General features: G+C 40.7%; 2 protein-coding genes across 4 annotated transcripts in view; one reads left to right on the top strand and one right to left on the bottom strand.

The window, feature by feature from the left end:
- Positions 1-2,743, bottom strand: part of TXNDC16 (thioredoxin domain containing 16) — an 86,158-nt gene extending 83,415 nt beyond the window's left edge. For 2 of the 3 annotated variants that reach the window (XM_065940585.1, XM_065940584.1), the window contains exon 1: positions 2,659-2,743. The gene's annotated coding sequence lies outside the window, so the exon portion shown is untranslated. Of the gene's footprint in view, positions 1-2,526 lie in introns of all 3 variants that reach the window. The other variant, XM_065940586.1, reaches the window with a different exon arrangement.
- Positions 2,744-3,362: 619 nt separating this feature from the next.
- The window catches only part of GPR137C (G protein-coupled receptor 137C), a 56,623-nt gene continuing 40,557 nt past the window's right edge, over positions 3,363-19,428 (top strand). Inside the window, exon 1 of the mRNA XM_065941570.1 lies at positions 3,363-3,782. Coding sequence (XP_065797642.1) covers positions 3,363-3,782 — 420 coding nt within the window. The remainder of the gene's footprint in view (positions 3,783-19,428) is intronic.

Genomic DNA, 19,428 nt, shown 5'->3' with positions numbered 1-19,428 from the left:
ACTATAAGAATGGATGCATGAAGTTTTAGCACAAAAAGGGCTAAAGCTTGTAAATAAAATGTTAACAGCAACAAAAGTTTGTTTTGCTCAGCACCAGAATTCTGAGAAAGGAGGAGGAAGTACGTCAGGAGAAAAACACTGATCCTCCTGCTAGTGAGAGGAGTGGACAAGGATTTGCCCTTCTGTGCAGATGGAGCAGCTGGTGGCCCTCTTCAGTTGGAGCGATCTCATTTGGAAACTGGGTCCTATATATAACAACACTTGGCAAACAATTCTGCTTTCAAATGTTTGAAAGACCACTGTGCTAATCTCCTCTCCCAAAACAACAATATTCAATCACTGTGCATCAGGAACATATTTCAAATTTTAGGTTTTCCAGGCACAAGTTTTTCTAGAAGACCCTTGGTTAGTTTCCTCTGTAAAGGCCTAAATTCCCCTTATCATTAAACATAAAACTAACGGTTTCCCCTTTTGAGAAAGAGGAAATCAGCAACTCTAAACATTAAACAAAATACACCAAAATCTGCAGGCATCATTCTCTGGGGAAAGCCATACTTCATATTCTGCAACAAATGGGGCATATAGTACTTGCAAAGTTCCTGAAAGAACATCCTGTCAAAAATTATCTTTCTTACAGTTTAACAGTGCTATTGGAGAACAGAACCTGTTCACTGAACCAGCCTCCAATAAAATGCTGATTAGATCTCATAAATGATAAATTGTGAGATTTATCATTTATGACCCAAAGGAGGCAATAAAAGGAGTCAACACCTCTCCACTTAAAGAGTTTCCCTGAGGGAGTGAGGTAAATCTTCTCTCTACACCTCCCCATATACATGCCCCCAAAAAGGAAGGAGAAAAAGGTGACTATCCAGATTTCCTATGACTCTGAAATTAAAAAAAAAAAAAAACCTCACAAGTAAAGATGTGAAATGAGCATGTGTGCACGTGCTCAGTTGTGTCTGACTCTTTGCAACCCCATGGACTGTAGCCCGCCAGGCTGCTCTATCCAAGGAATTCTCCAGGCAAGAATACTGGAGTGGGTTGCCATTCTCTTCTCCAGGGGATCTTCCTGACTCAGGAATCAAACTTGTGTCTCCTGTTTCTATAGCATCGGCAGGCGGACTCTTTACCACTGAGCCGCCTGGGAAGCCCATGTGTGGTTTACTCTCACTTTGAGTAGAGAATTTTGGGAAAAAAGAAAAACCCCTTCATGGAGAAAATCTATTCATGACCTGATTCACTGATTATAAAACATACAAAAATAAAACATGCCAGAAAATAAGTGGCTTTCCCAATTTGGCAACTGCCTAAAAGCACATAACTCTGAATCCATGCTTAACTGATGTGCTTAAGCACATAACTGCAATCAGTTAATTCACTGGGGCGAGGAGCTCTCTGAACCCTTTCAAATCAGTGTACTGCCTAACCACATTCTCTATGAATCTATGAGGCAAATGCCTTAAGCTGCAAAAACAAAAACAAAAACAAAACAACCTACCACCACCACCAAGATCCTTCTGCAGAGCACTGATGTTGGATTAGGCCTGTGAACTTCTCCTCCAAGTTTGCCCTACTGCAGGCTGGTTGCACAGCAAAACCTGCTCAGCTGAGTGTTCCAACTGACGGATCTTCACAGAACAGTACCAGACCTCAACATCCATCAGTTTGTCGACACACCCTATCCAGAACCCAAAACACAGCAGCATGTGCCGCCTGGCTGAACTACCGTCCCACAGTCTGGAGACGTTTACCTTCGCTGTGAATCTCTTAGCTAGGAAAGAGGGCAGCAACATGCTTCTTAGGATGGTGAGTTAGTAAAGGCTGAGTCTTAGCTACAGAAATAAATGTAGCAGTGGCTTTCACACGGATACTTAAATAACGATGCGCCACCCATCCTAAGGGGAACACAAATGATTCTCTCATCATTTTGCACTACTTGGCTCATTTTGTTACCAAACAACTCTGAGCCCCAGATAGAGCACAACCATCCACCCACACACAGGTCCAGATCTTTGAAAGAATACATCTGGAATTCAAAAAGCACAGACTATTCCCCTTCCCCTTTTCCTCTCCAGACATCCATCAAATACTTAAAATTCTGATTCTCTCGTTTTGCCTAACTTAACGCTCACAGCATCTTCCCAAATTCTAAGTTTTAAATGCCCACTTTCTCCCTACTCAGAGACGGCTTCCATACCCATCCCATTCTCTTTCCACTCTCTTGTGGAACATGTCCTGAGGGAGGGAAAGGTCTCTTACTTAGATCTTCCGTTCAGCCTTCGCCTCATTCCTTGCCCTCTCCCCACAAAGGGCTCACGTTTTATAGGCGCTCACGCTAGGGAAAAAGAAGAAAACAAAACGTCCCTGAGAAGCATCCAGGTGAGGCCCTATTTAAGCCAAACTCCACAGCCGGGTGGTGCGGTCGTTGCTGAGGGAGACCCACCAGGTCCGAATGCCGGCAAGCATCCCTGCTTGCAGATACCATAGCCCTCGTCTCCAGGACCCGCGCTGCCACCTACGTACCCAAGACCTGAGGACAAGACTTGCGGGCTGGGATCTGGTCTGCGGACCGACAGTTCTCTCCACGTGAAGAATGAGAGCCAGAAGGCGGGGCCGTGCTTTGCCTGCCCAGTAACCGCGAACCGCTCCCCCTACCTGCGAGTTCGCTGTCCTCCCGCCTCCGCAGCAGCAGCCTGCACCGCTCGTCTGAGTCGTACCGCTGGGCAAAAAACAACCCACGAGGCTCCTCCCTGTCCTCGTGGGCCTTACGCGCGGCCTCTCCAGCCAATGGGGAGCGCAGGGGGCGGGCAAGAGCCACCCCGGTGACAGGCGACGTCTAGCCCGCCCGCCAGCGCGAGTAGGCCGTGCAGTACTTGGGCCAATCCGCAGCGTGGTAGGGGAAAGAACGGGAGGGAGCAAGCGGGGAAAGCGAATGCCCAATCAGGTCGTGGGGTCCCTGAGCGACGGGTCCTGTGGCCTGTGGTCTTCCGAGCGCGGCGCCCAGGGGGCGTGCCCTCCTGGGCCAATCGGCTGGAGCCCAAGGTGCGGAGCGAGCGCCTCAAATGCTCGGGTTTCTCAGCTGATTGTCTCCAGCCGAGAGTTGTTTTTTGCATCTACCAAGCCGAGCCGGAGCAGGAGGAGCCGAGACCCCCGGGGGTGGGGGGGGGGGCGGGGAGAGGAGGCGGGGTCCGAGGAGCCGCGGCTGCTCTCCGCGGGGCTCTGGGTCCTGTCACGGCGCTTCCTGGGGTTGGAGGTTGGGGTGGGTGGGGGGTCAGGGGGACATCCTTCTCCCCCTCGACGGCGGCTCCGAGTCCGGCCCCTTCCTTCCCGCGCTCTTTCGCCCGCCCCCCAGCCGCCTCATGAGGGTGTCCGTGCCGGGTCCGGCGGCCGGCCGCGAGCCCTCGACGCCCGGCGGGGGCGGCGGAGACGCCGTCGCTGCCGCCTCAGGCGCCGCGGTGCCTGGCTCGGTGCAGTTGGCGCTGAGCATCCTGCACGCCCTGCTCTACGCCGCGCTCTTCGCCTTTGCCTACCTGCAGCTGTGGCGGCTGCTCCTGTACCGCGAGCGGCGGCTGAGTTACCAGAGCCTCTGTCTCTTCCTCTGTCTCCTGTGGGCAGCGCTCAGGACCACCCTCTTCTCCGCCGCCTTCTCGCTCAGCGGCTCCTTGCCCCTGCTCCGGCCGCCCGCTCACCTGCACTTCTTCCCCCACTGGCTGCTCTACTGCTTCCCCTCCTGCCTCCAGTTCTCCACGCTCTGTCTCCTCAACCTCTACCTGGCGGAGGTAAGGCGGGAGGACCGGCACGCGGGGCCGGGCGGGAGAGTGGGGCCGCCGCGTTTCACTCGGGCTGAGGATCGGTGGCGGCTTGGGGGGGTGGGGTGCGCACCGGCAGAAGCGGACCCGAGAGCAGCCCGGGGAAACTGAGGCACGCCTGGAGTGTGCGCCAGGTTTCTGGCCCTAAACTTAAGCAGCCGATTGACTCGACTACTGAGGGGCTTGGGGAGTTGGGGGGCAGGGGGGGGGGTGGTGAGTGAGAGTGTGGGTTCACACAACTTGAAAGAGCAGGACCAGCCTTTGTTTGGCGTCCTGGCCCTTGTAAGCGAAGGTGTCGGTGGCACCGAGAAAGTGGCATCGCAAGAAGTGGCAGCCGGGGTGGCTCTGCCGAAGCTGTACTGTGTTGAGAGAGGTTGGATGCTGAGGTAGCAGCAGCTCTGCTGAGGCTGGACTGCTGCCAGCCATTACGTCACCAGGCAGAGCTGTTCCTCTGCTATTGTTACTGCGTTTCTTTTATTAGAAGCTTATATTCCCTCCTGCATCTCCTTTCCCTGGGCTCGATAAGCTTCACACAGATTCCGTTCGATAGTTCCCCGGCGGGGTTAATAATCAGTAACCAATCCCGAGGGTCAGTATAAAGACCTCCGTAAAGCCCCGAGTGTGTTTGCCCCAGTGGCTTCATGCCTCGACTATTTATTCTACCTCCTAAAGCCTAGTCTTTTTTATTTTTTCCAGCTAATTAAGAGAAAATACTAGTTTAACCTGCGTCTATTGCAGAAACAAACCACCAAACTGTTTTTGCAATAACTTACTTAATAGCTGGCACCTAATCACACCCCCTTTCTCTTTTATGAGGAATTGCTGGTTGGTTTGCATTGTTCTGCAGCGCTTAGGCATTTGACCCATTTCAAACAGGTTTGAGAGTGTAAGTTTATCAATCATGTGTGCCAGTTAGTGGTATTTAAGCCACGGAATTTTGAGAATTACCAAAAAAAAAAAAAAAAAAACCCACACACACACAACTCCCCACTCCCCTCCCTCCCCCGCAAAAAAAAAAAAAAAAAAAAAAAAAAAGCTTGAGGAGGGGAGGAAACAAGGTGACATCATATGCTTAATACTGACTAATATAGAACAATATTGGTCTATGCAGCTAATCCTCTCAAAGGCTTTTGGAGGTGATGAGAATTAACATGGTTCTGAGCAAAAGTATAAACATTTGAGGCAGATTGTGTGTTTGTATTTCCTGCGTAAACCAACTCTTCTCCAGTAATAGCTATGAAGTTGAATGCATAATTTTAAAAGCATAATCATAAATTCACCTTTTTACCACACTAAAAACAACAGTTAAGAATATGTAACAGAATTCCCAATCATTTGGAAGTCCAAGCAATACGGTGACAAAAACCCAAACAGTAAGCCGAAATAAGAACATGGGTAAATAAATCAAATAAACATGCCATAGTCACATCACTTATTTGCAGATGTTCTGATCTTCTGGTTTTTGCTTAAATTGTTACAATACTTCAGTCCTTTATAGTTAAGCTGATACACTGTGTTCTTCCTGGCAATTTCTGATACACTACCAGCACATCTCATCCTAAAACTTTGCTCTAGCTTCAGATATAGTTTGCCTAAGCATGATTAGCAGTCCTTAAGCCCTGAGTATCAGATAATTTGTTTTTTCCCTATACCATTTTGACCAACAAAGTCATATTAATGACTCATTGTAAAACAGTTGGGCATTTCATAAGTAGCTAAACACTCTTTTTACTTTTTCTTGAAATATAACATATACCATAAAGTACATAAAGCTTACATGTACAGCTAGTGAAATTTTACATATGCATACACTCATGTTACCACCACCCGGATTAAGATATGCATCATTTTTAGTGCCCTGGAGATCCCCTTGTACCTTCTTCCAGTCATACCTCTCACCCTAAGGTAAACACAAATTAACTAAACATTATCACAATAGGGAAAAAGCATCTATATTTAAGCTTGAAATTCTGAAAATATACTTCTACAGCATAAACTACACAATATCCAGATTGCATTTTCACACTTCTGATTGCTGTTATTCCAAGCTAGTGAGGAAGATACTTAAATGTCTAAAAGTCTTCCTATTAAATAGGATATTTAATTTCCTATTAAATAGATATCTTGTTTCTGTCATGTACTTTTTAAAAAAAACAGCAAGGTTCTATTATCCTAGAAAACATAATTTGAAAAGAAGCTGGGCTAAAGTTTTTTTCCTTTTGGAGTGTCTCCTAGAAAGAGTGTAAGTTGTTTATCTATCCTTGTCTTTATAAAACAAACGATTTTAAGAAATGTAACTATACTTAAAAAGAACATATTTTTACCTGTTTAAAAAGAGACATTTTTAACCAGAAATCATTTCCATATTCAATAGAAAAAATAAAAAGGAATCTGTATTTAAAACAGTTCAGTTCAGTCACTCAGTTGTGTCTGACTCTTTGAGACCCCATGGACTGCACCACACCAGTCTTCCCTGTCCATCACCAGCTCCCAGAGTTTGCTCAAACTCATGTCCATTGAGTCAGTGATGTCATCCAACCATCTCATCCTCTGTCGTCCTCTTCTTCTCCTCCAATCTTTCCCACCATCAGGGTCTTTTCCAATGAGTTAGTTCTTCGCATCAGGTGGCCAAAGTATTGGAGCTTCAGCTTCAGTCCTTCCAATGAATATTCAGGACTGATTTCCTTCAGCATTGACGGTTTTGATCTCTTTGCAGTCCAAGGGACTGTCAAGAGTCTTCTTCAACACCACAGTTCAAAAGCATCAATTCTTTGGTGCTCAGCTTTCTTTATAGTACAACTCTTACATCCATACATGACTACTGGAAAAACCATAGCTTTGACTAGACAACGTTCAGTAAAGTAATGTCTCTGCTTTTTAATATGCTGTCTAGGTTGATCAAAGCTTTTCTTCCAAGGAGCAAGTGTCTTTGAATTTCATGGCTGCAGTTAACATCTGCAGTGATTTTGGAGCTCCCCAAAATAAAGTCTCTCACTGTTTCCATTGTTTCCCCATCTATTTGCCATGAAGTGATGGGACCGGAGGCCATGATCTTCGTTTTTGGAATGTTGAGTTTAAGCCAACTTTTTCACTCTCCTCTTTCACTTTCATCAAGAGGCTCTTTAGTTCCTCTTTGCTTTCTCCCATAAGGGTGGTGTCATCTGCGTATCTGAGCTTATTGATATTTCTCCCTGCAATCTGGATTCCAGCTTGTGCTTCTCCAGCCTGGCTTTTCGCATGATGTACTCTGTATATAAATTCAATAAGCAAGGTGACAATATACCGCACTGATGTATTCCTTTCCCAATTTGAAATCAGTCTGTTGTTCCATATCCAGTTTTTTAATTCAAATTTTTATATCAATTCCAAGTAGTTGGAAGCACTGTTGATCACTTTGAATGAATAAGGCTTTCCCAGTGAGTTCTTTGTATTACAGCAGAGTGGTAGGGAAAATCTACATGGTGACAAATTTAAAACTTAACATTTGACTTTTTTTTTTAACCAAAAGACCCTTATATCTGTTTTAAATAGTTGTGCTTCTTGATTACCCAATCTGTCGTATTAAATGCCAGTTTCATTTTACTTTTGACTTCTTTAAAGTATTTGTTGTGTCCACTTCTCACTAATTAAAAACATTTCAGTTCAGTCACTCAGTCGTGTCCAACTCTTTGCGACCCCATGAATCGCAGCACACCAGGCCTCCCTGTCCATCACCAGCTCCCAGAGTTTACTCAAACTCATGCCCATCGAGTTGGTGAGGCCACCCAGCTATCTCATCCTCTGTCGTCCCCTTCTCCTCCTGCCCCCAATCCCTCCCAGCATCAGGGTCTTTTCCAATAAGTCAACTCTTCGCATGAGGTGGCCAAAGTACTGGAGTTTCAGCTTCAGCATCAGTCCTTCCAATGAACACCCAGGACTGATCTCCTTGAGGATGGACTGGTTGGATCTCCTTGCAGTCCAAGGGACTCTCAAGAGTCTTCTCCAACACCACAGTTCAAAAGCATCAATATTTTGGCCCTCAGCTTTCTTCATAGTCCAACTCTTACATCCATACATGACCACTGGAAAAACCATAGCCTTGACCAGACGGACCTTTGTTGGCAAAATAATGTCTCTGCTTTTTAATATGCTATCTAGGTTGGTCATCACTTTCCTTCCAAGGAGTAAGCATCTTTTAATTTCATGGCTGCAATCACCATCCACAGTGATTTGGGAGCCCCCAAAAATAAAGTCTGACACTGTTTCCACTGTCTCCCCATCTATTTCCTATGAGGTGATAGGACCAGATGCCATGATCTTAGTTTTCTGAATGTTGAGCTTTAAGCCAACTTTTTCCACTCTTCTCTTTCACTTTCATCAAGAGGCTTTTTAGTTCCTCTTCACTCTCTGCCATAAGGGTGGTGTCATCTGCATATCTGAGGGTATTGATATTTCTCCTGGCAATCTTGATTCCAGCTTGTGCTTCTTCCAGCCCAGCATTTCTCATGATGTACTCAAACTCTGCACAGAAGCTAAATAAGCAGGGTGACAGTATACAGCCTTGATGAACTGCTTTTCCTATTTGGAACCAGTCTGTTGTTCCATGTCCAGTTCTAACTGTTGCTTCCTGACCTGCATACAGGTTTCTCAAGAGGCAGGTCAGGTGGTCTGGTATTCCCATCTCTTTCAGAATTTTCCACAGTTTATTGTGATCCACGCAGTCGAAGGCTTTGGCGTAGTCAATAAAACAGAAATAGATGTTTTTCTGGAACTCTCTTGCTTTTTCGATGATCCAGCAGATACTGGCAATTTGATCTCTGGTTCCTCTGCCTTTTCTAAAACCAGCTTGAACATCTGGAAGTTCACGGTTCATGTATTACTATATAAAAACATATAGTAGTAGTTTAAAATTCAATTCTAACTTAAAGACTTAGTTACAAAGAACCATAGAGCAGTATAAAAATAAAGTTTGTGAAACAACCATTACTACTTCGAATACATTGTGGTAATTATTCTAAAAATAAGTTTTCAAAAAGTTAAGACTGCCTAGACCACTCTTTCTTTTCTTGACCATATTTGAATGGAATTCAGGTAAGGGGAGGTAGCCCTTTCTGAAATAATTAGATTTACATACTTACCTCCTGCAACAAATAGTTGGAAAAAAATAATAAACCTATGCACTAAGTTTAAAACACCTATTGAACTTTTTCCAGCATGATTAATAGAACATGTACTTTACCGTGTACTTACCAAAGAATAGTTCACACCCCTGTACTTTTACCAGAGAAGGGTTCAGTCTTTAAAACAGATTATCTGATTAAACATGCTACCTACCATTTGAACAAGTAAAAGGACTTAAAATGAGAGTTGATAGTATCTTTGCAGTATTGTTGATGCATGCCAAAATCAATGAGTTCACCTCCATGACCCATATTGACATTTTTTTCTTGCAATTTTGTAGCATGAGTGCCAGTTGCTTAATCACAATAAAAGGCAGTTACTAAATCACAATGCCAATACAGCTAGGAAAATTAAATTCAGAATCTTAACTCTTACATACATGGCTGTTGTCATTGTCCCTGACATTTGATGTATTCTTCCAAATATTGATGAAATGTCAGAGAACATGGTGGAGTTCAACTTAACAGGTACTTCCATTTTGTTATAATGGTATGATTTCTCATAAAAGTACTTTTACCACCTAAAATAGAAACTCCCTAAGGATAAGAAGCTACTTTATCATATTTTAAATTCATAGAACAATCGTGAATATATTTTTGGATGACAATCTTGAAAAGACCAAAATCTTGAAAATATTTAACCATCTAAAATTTGAGAGTTAATTTTGATAAATATATGAAGTAAATTATTTGTGTACTTTCTGGGATCTTTATATTTTGTGCCTAAAACATTGGCTATGAAATGAATGCTAAGATTCTCTTAGATTTTTTTGGTTCAATTAATTACTTCTGATTACTACAGGTAAAATCTTACTGATGGAGTTGCTTTAATATATTAGAGTTTTACTTAGCAAAACTATTTTTATATCATGGCAAATGGCCCATAATAATTAGGGCTTTGCTAATTTGGTTTCAACAAATCTATTAAACAGAAAAGCCTGCAAAACAAGTAAGTCTCACCTCACGAGTCAGTTACTATCTACTGGAAACTATACTTTCCTCGGTGTTAGATTTTTATGCATAACTGTGATTATAAACTGTTTTTATCCAAATCTACTAAACTGTTATATCCATTAACTTGATTCTATTTTTCCTGAGATCATCTGTAAAGCAATAGTTTGAGATACATTTCTATGGCAAAGACATAATTACAATGTTTTACATTTTGTGTGATTTAGTATTTTCAAAGCACTTCACAACACATGTCTTCACAGTCCCTATGAAATAGATAGGTATAAACAGTGTGATTTGTCCAAGGTTTTATGTCTTAATATGTATCAGAAATGAGACTACTGTATGGCTCATGAGCTATAAAGTCTTGTCAAGTGATCTCCTCTCTATGATCTTTTCTGAATACCATTTATACTGCTTATTATTTAGTGCTCAGTGTTTCTCTTGCTTTCCCAATTCCCACCATTTCAAACCTTTTCCACTCTTCAGCAATCTTTTTTCCTCCTTACTCAGCTTATGACCCTCACCTCCTAGTTTATAGAAGTAGAAACCAGGGCCATGTGGCTGAACAAAGACTCAGAGAAATGCCTTAAAATGCTGCAGAGAGTATTTAATCCCTTTCAGTGAATGAGTTGTAAGTGAGGAAGTTCTTCAGAGACAAGAAGCCACAAAAAAAGAAGTGAATGTGAAATTGTAAAGTACCACACAGATGTTTGTCTTGGGTTTTGGGGGTGGTTGCTTGCTGCTTCCTGCTAACCTAAATCCTGAATTTCAATGTCTTGGGGGCGACAGCACATTGGTATGAAGAGGTGACATTGGAGACAATACCTTGTGCTGAGGTCTAATCAGAGAACTCTATTGAAATACACATCTTATGTAGATGAATTAGGGAGAAAGTAAACAGGTTCTCAGAGGTTGGTGGTGGGATTTGTACTTGTCTGTGCCGTGGCGCTGAGTGAAGGAGGTACAAACTGAGGAAAAATGTCTTCTCTGATAAGGCATAGCAAGCTTTTTCTCACACAGGTTTGAAGCCTGAAATCACACTTCTGTGATTTTAGAGGAGGAGAAAGGTCAACCAGAAAAATGTAGTTTAATGTTACCCTGACTTGGTGGTAACCTCAAGCACCTGGAGGAAGCAAATCCAAGTAATCTGTTGAGAAGTATACTATAAACCCAGAATTCTGACAAAATTCAAAGGAACATGAGCTCAAAATGAAAACTCACTCTGAGAACTCTTCCTTTCAAAGATTAAAGATGTCAAAATTATCAAATAGATAGTATAAAATGTCTATTCACTTGATTTAATAAAGTAACACTATTGATATATGATAAATAATGTAAATTAGGCATATTTGGAAAGAAATCATTTTTTAATGAAGGAACAATTTAAAATTACAAACTGAAATGAACTGAACAAATTAAATAGCTAAAAAGAGATCATTAAGCTGAAAGATATGAGGAAGAAATCACCCAGACTATATCTCAGAGAAGTAAAAGATGGAAAATAAGAACAGAGATTAAAGGATTAAGATATAATGATCAGGTCCAATGTATTGGAATTTTAGAGAAATTACTTTAAAAAATAATGACTTAGAATTTGCCCAAATTTATGAAAGATGCTAAATTTAAAATTCAGCCAAAAAAAAATCCAAGACAGATTAAAGGAAAATGAACAGAGTAATATCTCAAAATACCAAAGACAAACTGTGTTTAAAACAACTCGATACAGATATTACAAAAAAAAGAATGAAAATTAGTTTGTTTTGGCATTTCATTAACAACTAAGGAATCCAGAAGATGGTGAAACATCTTAAAAATGCTGAGAGAAAATAACCAGCAACCTAAAATTCTGCTCACAGTAACACTGTCAACAACAGGAAAAAATAGAAGCCATGTTGGGGTGACATCAGCAAGATAGTGATGGACCCTCCATTCCCCTACAAACATACCATCAGCAACAATTCACAAATTCCCTGTGTGAGAAATCCAGAAACTAATCGAAAGTCTCCTGTATAGCAGGTGAACACAAAACAAAAATCATCAAAACCAGTAAGGAGGTTTGGGACAGACTCACATTAGAGTCCCTGACCCCAGCCCAGTGCCATACAATTGGGACAAGACCTCCTAGTTCTGAGCTTCTCCCAAAGGAAGGGGTTAGTTCATATGTCCAGCACCCCAGTGTTTCGTAGGGTACTCCCCAGAGGTGAGACCTTCTATCTTACCAGTCTTGGAAGTCTGAGGTGTCCAGTACAGTTTAGCCACCTGGAGGAGATTGGGGACAGCACCTTCAACTGGCAAACAGCATAGCTACCCTGCTTCTTCAGCAGAGAGCGAAGAAACCTGAACTACAACTTCCTGCTACTCCCTGAGGAGGGAAAGAGTTGGCCGAGGCCCCCAGAGTCTCTGGAAAAGTTGGTTGATGACAGTATTATGCTGTCCACGGCCAGTTCATGAAGATTGGGGGAGGTACCTATTTTGTATAGTGCATTGACACTAATGCAGAGTTGAGGCTGAGGAAAATGAATCAGGCAAAGATGTTTAAACAAAACTAAATATCCAGAAACCCCAATGAAACAGAGCTATATAATTTGCCTGATAGAAAATTCACGATGACCGTCATAAAGATGCTAACCACAGGCAACAGACCAAAGCATGAACAATTTCAACAAAGCAGAATTTCAAAAGAGAAAATATTAAGGCAATTTCTGATCATCCAGTTATAGGACTTCACACTTCCACTGCAAGGGGCGCAAGTTCAATCACTGGTCAGGGAACTATAATCCCACATCCATGCAGTGTGAACAAAAATGTATATATGTATATATACCCAAAAGTACAAAACATAAATCATAGAGCTGAAGAACATGAAAACTAAAGTGAAAAAGTCAGTGGTTCATTAACAGACTGGATAATAAAACAAGAGAAAGGGTCAATGAATCTGAAGACAAATCACTGGAAATAATTCAGTCAAAAAAGAAAAAGGAATGAACAAAGCTAAAGGGACTTACTGGTACACTGTCAAACCAATTTACACAATGAATCCCAGACAGAAAAGAAAATACCAGAAAGGTTATTCAGTAGTAATGATGACTGAGAGCTTCCCAAAAATGGAGTAGAAAATAGACATCCAGTCTCAAGAAGTCAAAAGAATATAAAGAAATACACACACTCCAAGACATGTTATAATCAAATTATCAAAAGTCAAAGACCTTTGAATTTTGAAAGCAGAGAAGGAAAAAACTTGTCACATACGAAGGAACCCCTATAAGGCTATGAGAGATTTTTCAGCAGAAATTTCACAGTTCAGAAAACGAGCAGGATAATCTAATTAAAGGGATAAGGGGGAGGGGGCAGGCGGTGGACTGCCAAGCAAGAATAACATACTCTGCAAAATTATCCTTCCAAAAAATGGAAAGAGAATGATTTTCCCAGATAAACAAAAGCTAGAAGAGGTCACTACTAAACTTGTCTTATAGGAAATGCTAAAACAAGCTCTTCAGGTTGAAAATGATACTAAAAAGTAACATAATAGCATAAGTATGAAACTCATTGATAAAGACAAATATACAGACAGGTACAGAAATTGTATTACTATAATGGTGGTGGGTAAATAACTTAATTCTGGTATAAAAGGTAAGAAAAATTAAAAATAAAGACTATTAAAGATATTAAAAGATACACAAGGTAAGCATATAAATGATGACACTAAAAAGTTGGAGTGTGGGCAGAAGTTTAAGTATAGAGTTTGTATGCAATTGAATTTAAGTTATCAGCTTTAAATAGACTGTTATGTAAGATATTCTGTAAACCTTAAGGTAAACACTCACACATGCTATAGAAGTTACACAAAATTAAAAGGGAAAAGAAAACAACATATATTAATACAAAAAATAAAAGAGGAAGACAGCAAGAGAGATATAACAGACCAAAGAACTATAAGACTATAAGAACTATAAGAAAAACATCAACAAAATGGCAATATAAATCATTTCTTTTTAATAGTACTTTAAATGTATATTGATTAAACTCTGAAGTCAAAGGACATAAGAGTTGCTGAATGAACTAAAAAAATGAAAGACCCAACTATATGCTATATATAAGAAACTCACTTTCAACTTAAGGACCCACATAGAGTAAAGTAAAAGGATGAAAAAAGATATTATGAAAATAATAACCAAAGAATGTAGGTGTTACTTTGGTTCAGTTCAGTTCAGTCGCTCAGTTGTGTCCGACTCTTTGCGACCCCATAAATTGGTGCATGCCAGGCCTCCCTGTCCATCACCAACTCCCAGAGTTTACTCAAACTCATGTCCATCGAATTGGTAATGCCATCCAGCCATCTCATCCTCTGTCGTTCCCTTCGCCTCCTGCCCCCAATCCCTCCCAGCATTATGGTATTTTCCAATGATGTCAACTCTTCGCATGAGGTGGCCAAAGTACTGGAGCTTCAGCTTCAGCATCAGTCCATCCAATGAACACCTAGGACTGATCTCCTTGAGGATGGACTGGTTGGATCTTCTTGCAGTCCAAGGGACTCTCAAGAGTCTTCTCCAACACCACAGTTCAAAAGCATCAATTTTTCAGCACTCAGCTTTCTTCACAGTCCAAGTCTCACATCCATACATGACCAGTGGAAAAACCATAGCCTTGACTAGATGGACCTTTGTTGGCAAAATAATGTCTCTGCTTTTTAATATGCTATCTAGGTTGGTCATAACTTTCCTTCTAAGGAGTAAGCATCTTTTAATTTCATGGCTGCAATCACTGTCTGCAGTGATTTGGAGCCCCCAAAAATAAAGTCTGACACTGTTTCCCCATCTATTTCCCATGAAGTGATGGGACCAGATGCCATGATCTTAGTTTTCTGAATGTTAAGCTTTAAGCCAACTTTTTCACTCTCCTCTTTCACTTTCATCAAGAGGCTTTTTAGTTCCTCTTCACTCTCTGTCATAAGGGTGGTGTCATCTGCATATCTGAGGGTATTGATATTTCTCCCGGCAATCTTGATCCCAGCTTGTGCTTCTTCCAGCCCAGCATTTCTCATGATGTACTTTGCATATGTTAATTAAGCATGGTGACAATATACAGCTTTGACATACTCCTTTTCCTATTTGGAACCAGTCTGTTGTTCCATGTCCAGTTCTAACTGTTGCTTCATGACCTGCATTATAGGTTTCTCAAGAGGCAGGTCAGGTGGTCTGGTATTCCCATCTCTTTCAGAATTTTCCACAGTTTATTGTGATCCATACAGTCAAAAACTTTGGCATAGTCAATAAAACAGAAATAGATGTTTTTCTGGAACTCTCTTGCTTTTTCCATGATCCAGCGGATGTTGGCAATTTGATCTCTGGTTCCTCTGCCTTTTCTAAAACCAGCTTGAAGATCGAGAAGTTCACGGTTCACGTATTGTTGGAGCCTGGCTTGGAGAATTTTGAGCATTACTTTACTAGCGTGTGAGATGAGTGCAGTTGTGTGGTAGTTTGAGCATTCTTTGGCATTGCCTTTCTTAGGGATTGGAATGAAAACTGACCTTTTCCAGTCCTGTGGCCACAACTGAGTTTTCCAAATTTGCTGGCATATTGAGTGCAGCACTTTCACAGCACCATCTTTCAGGATTTGAAATAGCTCAACTGGAATTCCATCACCTCCACTAGCTTTGTTCGTAGTGATGCTTCCTAAGGCCCACTTGACTTCACATTACAGGATGTCTGACTCAAGGTGAATGATCACACCATCGTGATTATCTGGGTCGTGAAGATCTTTTTTGTACAGTTCTTCTGTGTATTCTTGTCACCTCTTCTCAATATCTTCTGCTTCTGTTAGGTCCATACCATTTCTGTCCTTTATCGAACCCATATTTGCAAGAAATGTTCCCTTGGTATCTCTAATTTTCTTGAAGAGATCTCTAGTCTGTCCCATTCTGTTGTTTTCCTGTACTTTGCGTTGATCACTGAAGAAGGCTTTCTTATTTCTCCTTGCTATTCTTTGGAACTCTGCATTCAAATGGTGTTGCTTTAGTTAGACAAAATAGGCCTCAAGTCAGAAACTGTCATAAGAGACATAGGACATTATATTATGCTAAAAGGGTGACTCCACCAGGAAGATGTAACAATTATGAATGAGTATGCATCCAACACTAGAGTACCTAAACGTGTAAAACAAATATTGATAAAATTGAAAGAAGAAATAAGACACGAATATCATAACTGTAAGAGACTTCAATGCCCTATATTCTATAATGGATAAAGCATCCAGACAGAAGATCAGTGAAGAAACCAAGCATTTGAACAATACTGTGGACCAAATGGCACTAACAGACATATATAGAACATTTCACACAACAATAAAATATACATTCTTCTCAAGTCTTTGCATATTTAACATTAAAATCATGCAGAGCATCTTTTCTTACCACAGTGGAGTAAAACTAGAACTCAGTAGCAGAAGTAAAACTAGAAAATTTACAACTATATGGAAATTCATATACTCTTGAACAACCACTGGGTCAAAGAAGAAATCAAAAAGGAAATTAGAAAATAAGTTATGACAAAAGAAGAAACAGCATACTAAAAATGATGGGTTGTGGAAAAAGCAGTATTAAGAGAGATTTCTAAAGCAATAAGCATCTGTATTTATAAAGAAGAAAGATCTCAGATGAACAGCCTATCTTTATATACCTCGGAGCTGGGGAAAAAAAGAACCAACTAAGTTCAAAATTAGCAGATGGAAGGAGATAAGAAAGACTAGAGCAGAAATAAACAAAACAGAGAATTTAAAAATAATAGAAAAATTGATGAAACTAAGTTTTTTGAAAAGCAAAACAATTGACAGATTCTTAGCTAGCCAATTAAGAAGAAAGACAAAATAAGTAAAAGTAGAAATGAAAGATGAGACATTACAACTGATGCCACAGAAATAAACAGGATCATAAGAGACTACTATAAACATTTATGTACCAAAACTTGAGTAACCTAAAAGAAATGGATAAACTCCCAGAGACACACCAAGATGGAATCATGAAGAAAGTATGAACAGACCTAAAACTAACATGGAGAGTGAATCAATAATCAAAAACTTCCCAATAAAAAAACTCCAGACACACATGGCTTCATTGGACCATTCAACCAAGTATTTAAAGAATTAATGTCAGTTCTCAAATATTTCCAAAAAATTGAAGAGGAGAGAACACTTCCTAACACGTTCAGTGAGACAATAGTCACCTTGATATTAAAGTCAAAGATACCACCTGAAAGAAAACTACACATCAGTATTCCTAATGAACATAGATTCAAAAGTCCTCAACAAAATAATAGCAAACTGAATCCAGCAGCACATTGAAAAGATCCAACAGCACACCATGATCAAGTGGGAATTACCCCAGAGATGTAAGGATAGTTCAGTATAGGAAAATCAATCAATGTGATACACCATTTTAACAGAATAAAAGATGTCACATGTTTTCAATAGATCGCAGAAAAGGTATTTGACAAAATTTAACCTCAGATACTTTGGCCACCTCATGCGAAGAGTTGACTCATTGGAAAAGACCCTGATGGTGGGAGGGATTGGGGGCAGGAGGAGAAGGGGACGACAGAGGATGGGATGGCTGGATGGCATCACCGACTCGATGGGCATGAGTTTGAATAAACTCCAGGAGTTGGTGATGGACAGGGAGGCCTGGTGTGCTGCGATTCATGGGGTCGCAAAGAGTTGGACACGACTGAGCAACTGAACTGAACTGAACTGAACCTCAGATATGCAGATGACACCACCCTTACGGCAGAAAGCAAAGAGGAACTAAAGAGCCTTTTGATGAAAGTGAAAAAAGAGAGTGAAAAAGTGGGCTTAAAACGCAACATTCAGAAAACTAAGATCATAGCATCTGGTCCTGTCACTTCATGGCAAATAGATGAGGAAACAGTGGAAACAGTGACAGACTTTATTTTCGGGAGCTCCAAAATCGCTGCAGATGGTGACTGCAGCCATGAAATTAAAAGACACTTGTTCCGTGGAAGAAAAGCTATGACCAACCTAGATAGCATATTAAAAAGCAGAGACATTACTTTGCCAACAAAGGTCCATCCAGTCAAAGCTATGGTTTTTCAGTAGTTCTGTATGGATGTGAGAGTTGGACTATAAAGAAAGCTGAGTGCCAAAGAATTGATGCTTTTGAACTGTGGTGTTGGGGAAAACTCTTGAGAGTCCCTTGGACTGCAAGGAGATCAAACCAGTCCATCCTAAAGGAAATCAGTCCTGACCATTCATTGGAAGCACTGAGGCTGAGGCTGAAGCTCCCTTACTTTGGCCACCTAATGCAAAGGACTGACTCACTGGAAAAGCCCCTGATGCTGGAAAAGATCGAAGGCGGGAGGAGAAGGGGACGACAGAGGATGAGATGGTTGGATGGCATCACCGACTCGATGGACATGAGTTTGAGCAAGCCCTGGGAGTTGGTGATGGATAGGGAAGCCTGGCATGCTGCAGTCCATGTGGTCACAAAGAGTTGGACACAACCGAGCAACTGAAATGAACTGAACACTATTTTATGATAAAAACTCAACAAACTAAGAATAGAAAAAAAATTACTTCAGTGTATAAAAAAAAGCTACATCAGTTTGTCTTGAGATATTTTCTAATTTCTCTTTTTCTAATTATCCTTAACAATAAGAAAATCCAAAGTATATGGGCAAAGTGTTTTGAAAGACACTTGATAAAAGAATACATATGCATGGCCAAAAAACACATGAAAGACGCTCAAGATTACTCATCAGGAAAATGAAAATTGCAACAATGAGATACCATTAAATATTGACTGGAAAGACTGAAATTAAAACGATTATACCAAGTATTGGCAAAGATGTGGATTAATAAGAAAGTATACCCTGATGGTAGGAATGTAAAATTTTATAATCACTTTGAAAAACAGTTGGACAGTTTTTTAAAAAGTGAAACACATCATAAAACAGCTACTGAAGTCCTAGATGCCCAACAGAAAGGAAAGCATATGTCTCTGCAAAAACTTGAGTGTGAATGTTCAAAGTAGCTTTATTCACAATGGCCAAAACTGAAATTGACCCAGATAGCCATAAAATGCAAAGGGATAAACAAAATATGATATAAAGTATACAAAGGCGTATACTTGGCAGTAAGATAGGAACGTGCTAGTGATAAGCACAACAAGGATGAATCTAAAATTAAGTAGGTCAGATGAACAAAAATGAGCTCAGCTCATACTATATCACTACATTTATTTTAAATTTTAGAAAACCCAGACACAAAAAGTAGATCACCAATTGCTTAGGAGTTGAGCCAGAATGGAAGGATATACAACAAAGAAGCAGGATGAAATTTAGAGGGTGTGGAAATATTCTGTTTTTGACAGAAATAGTGGTTTCTTATGTTGTTAAAGTATGACAAAATTCATCAAATTGTACACCTGCATACATATATTATACCTCAATGAAATGGATCCTTCCTGAAAAAGTGCAGAGTTTTGTTTGAAATTT

This window comes from Muntiacus reevesi, chromosome 7 (genome assembly GCF_963930625.1).
Source record: "Muntiacus reevesi chromosome 7, mMunRee1.1, whole genome shotgun sequence".
Lineage (NCBI taxonomy): Eukaryota > Metazoa > Chordata > Mammalia > Artiodactyla > Cervidae > Muntiacus > Muntiacus reevesi.
The sequence above is the reverse complement of the archived record's forward strand: the minus strand, read 5'-3'. Positions and strand labels throughout refer to the sequence as shown.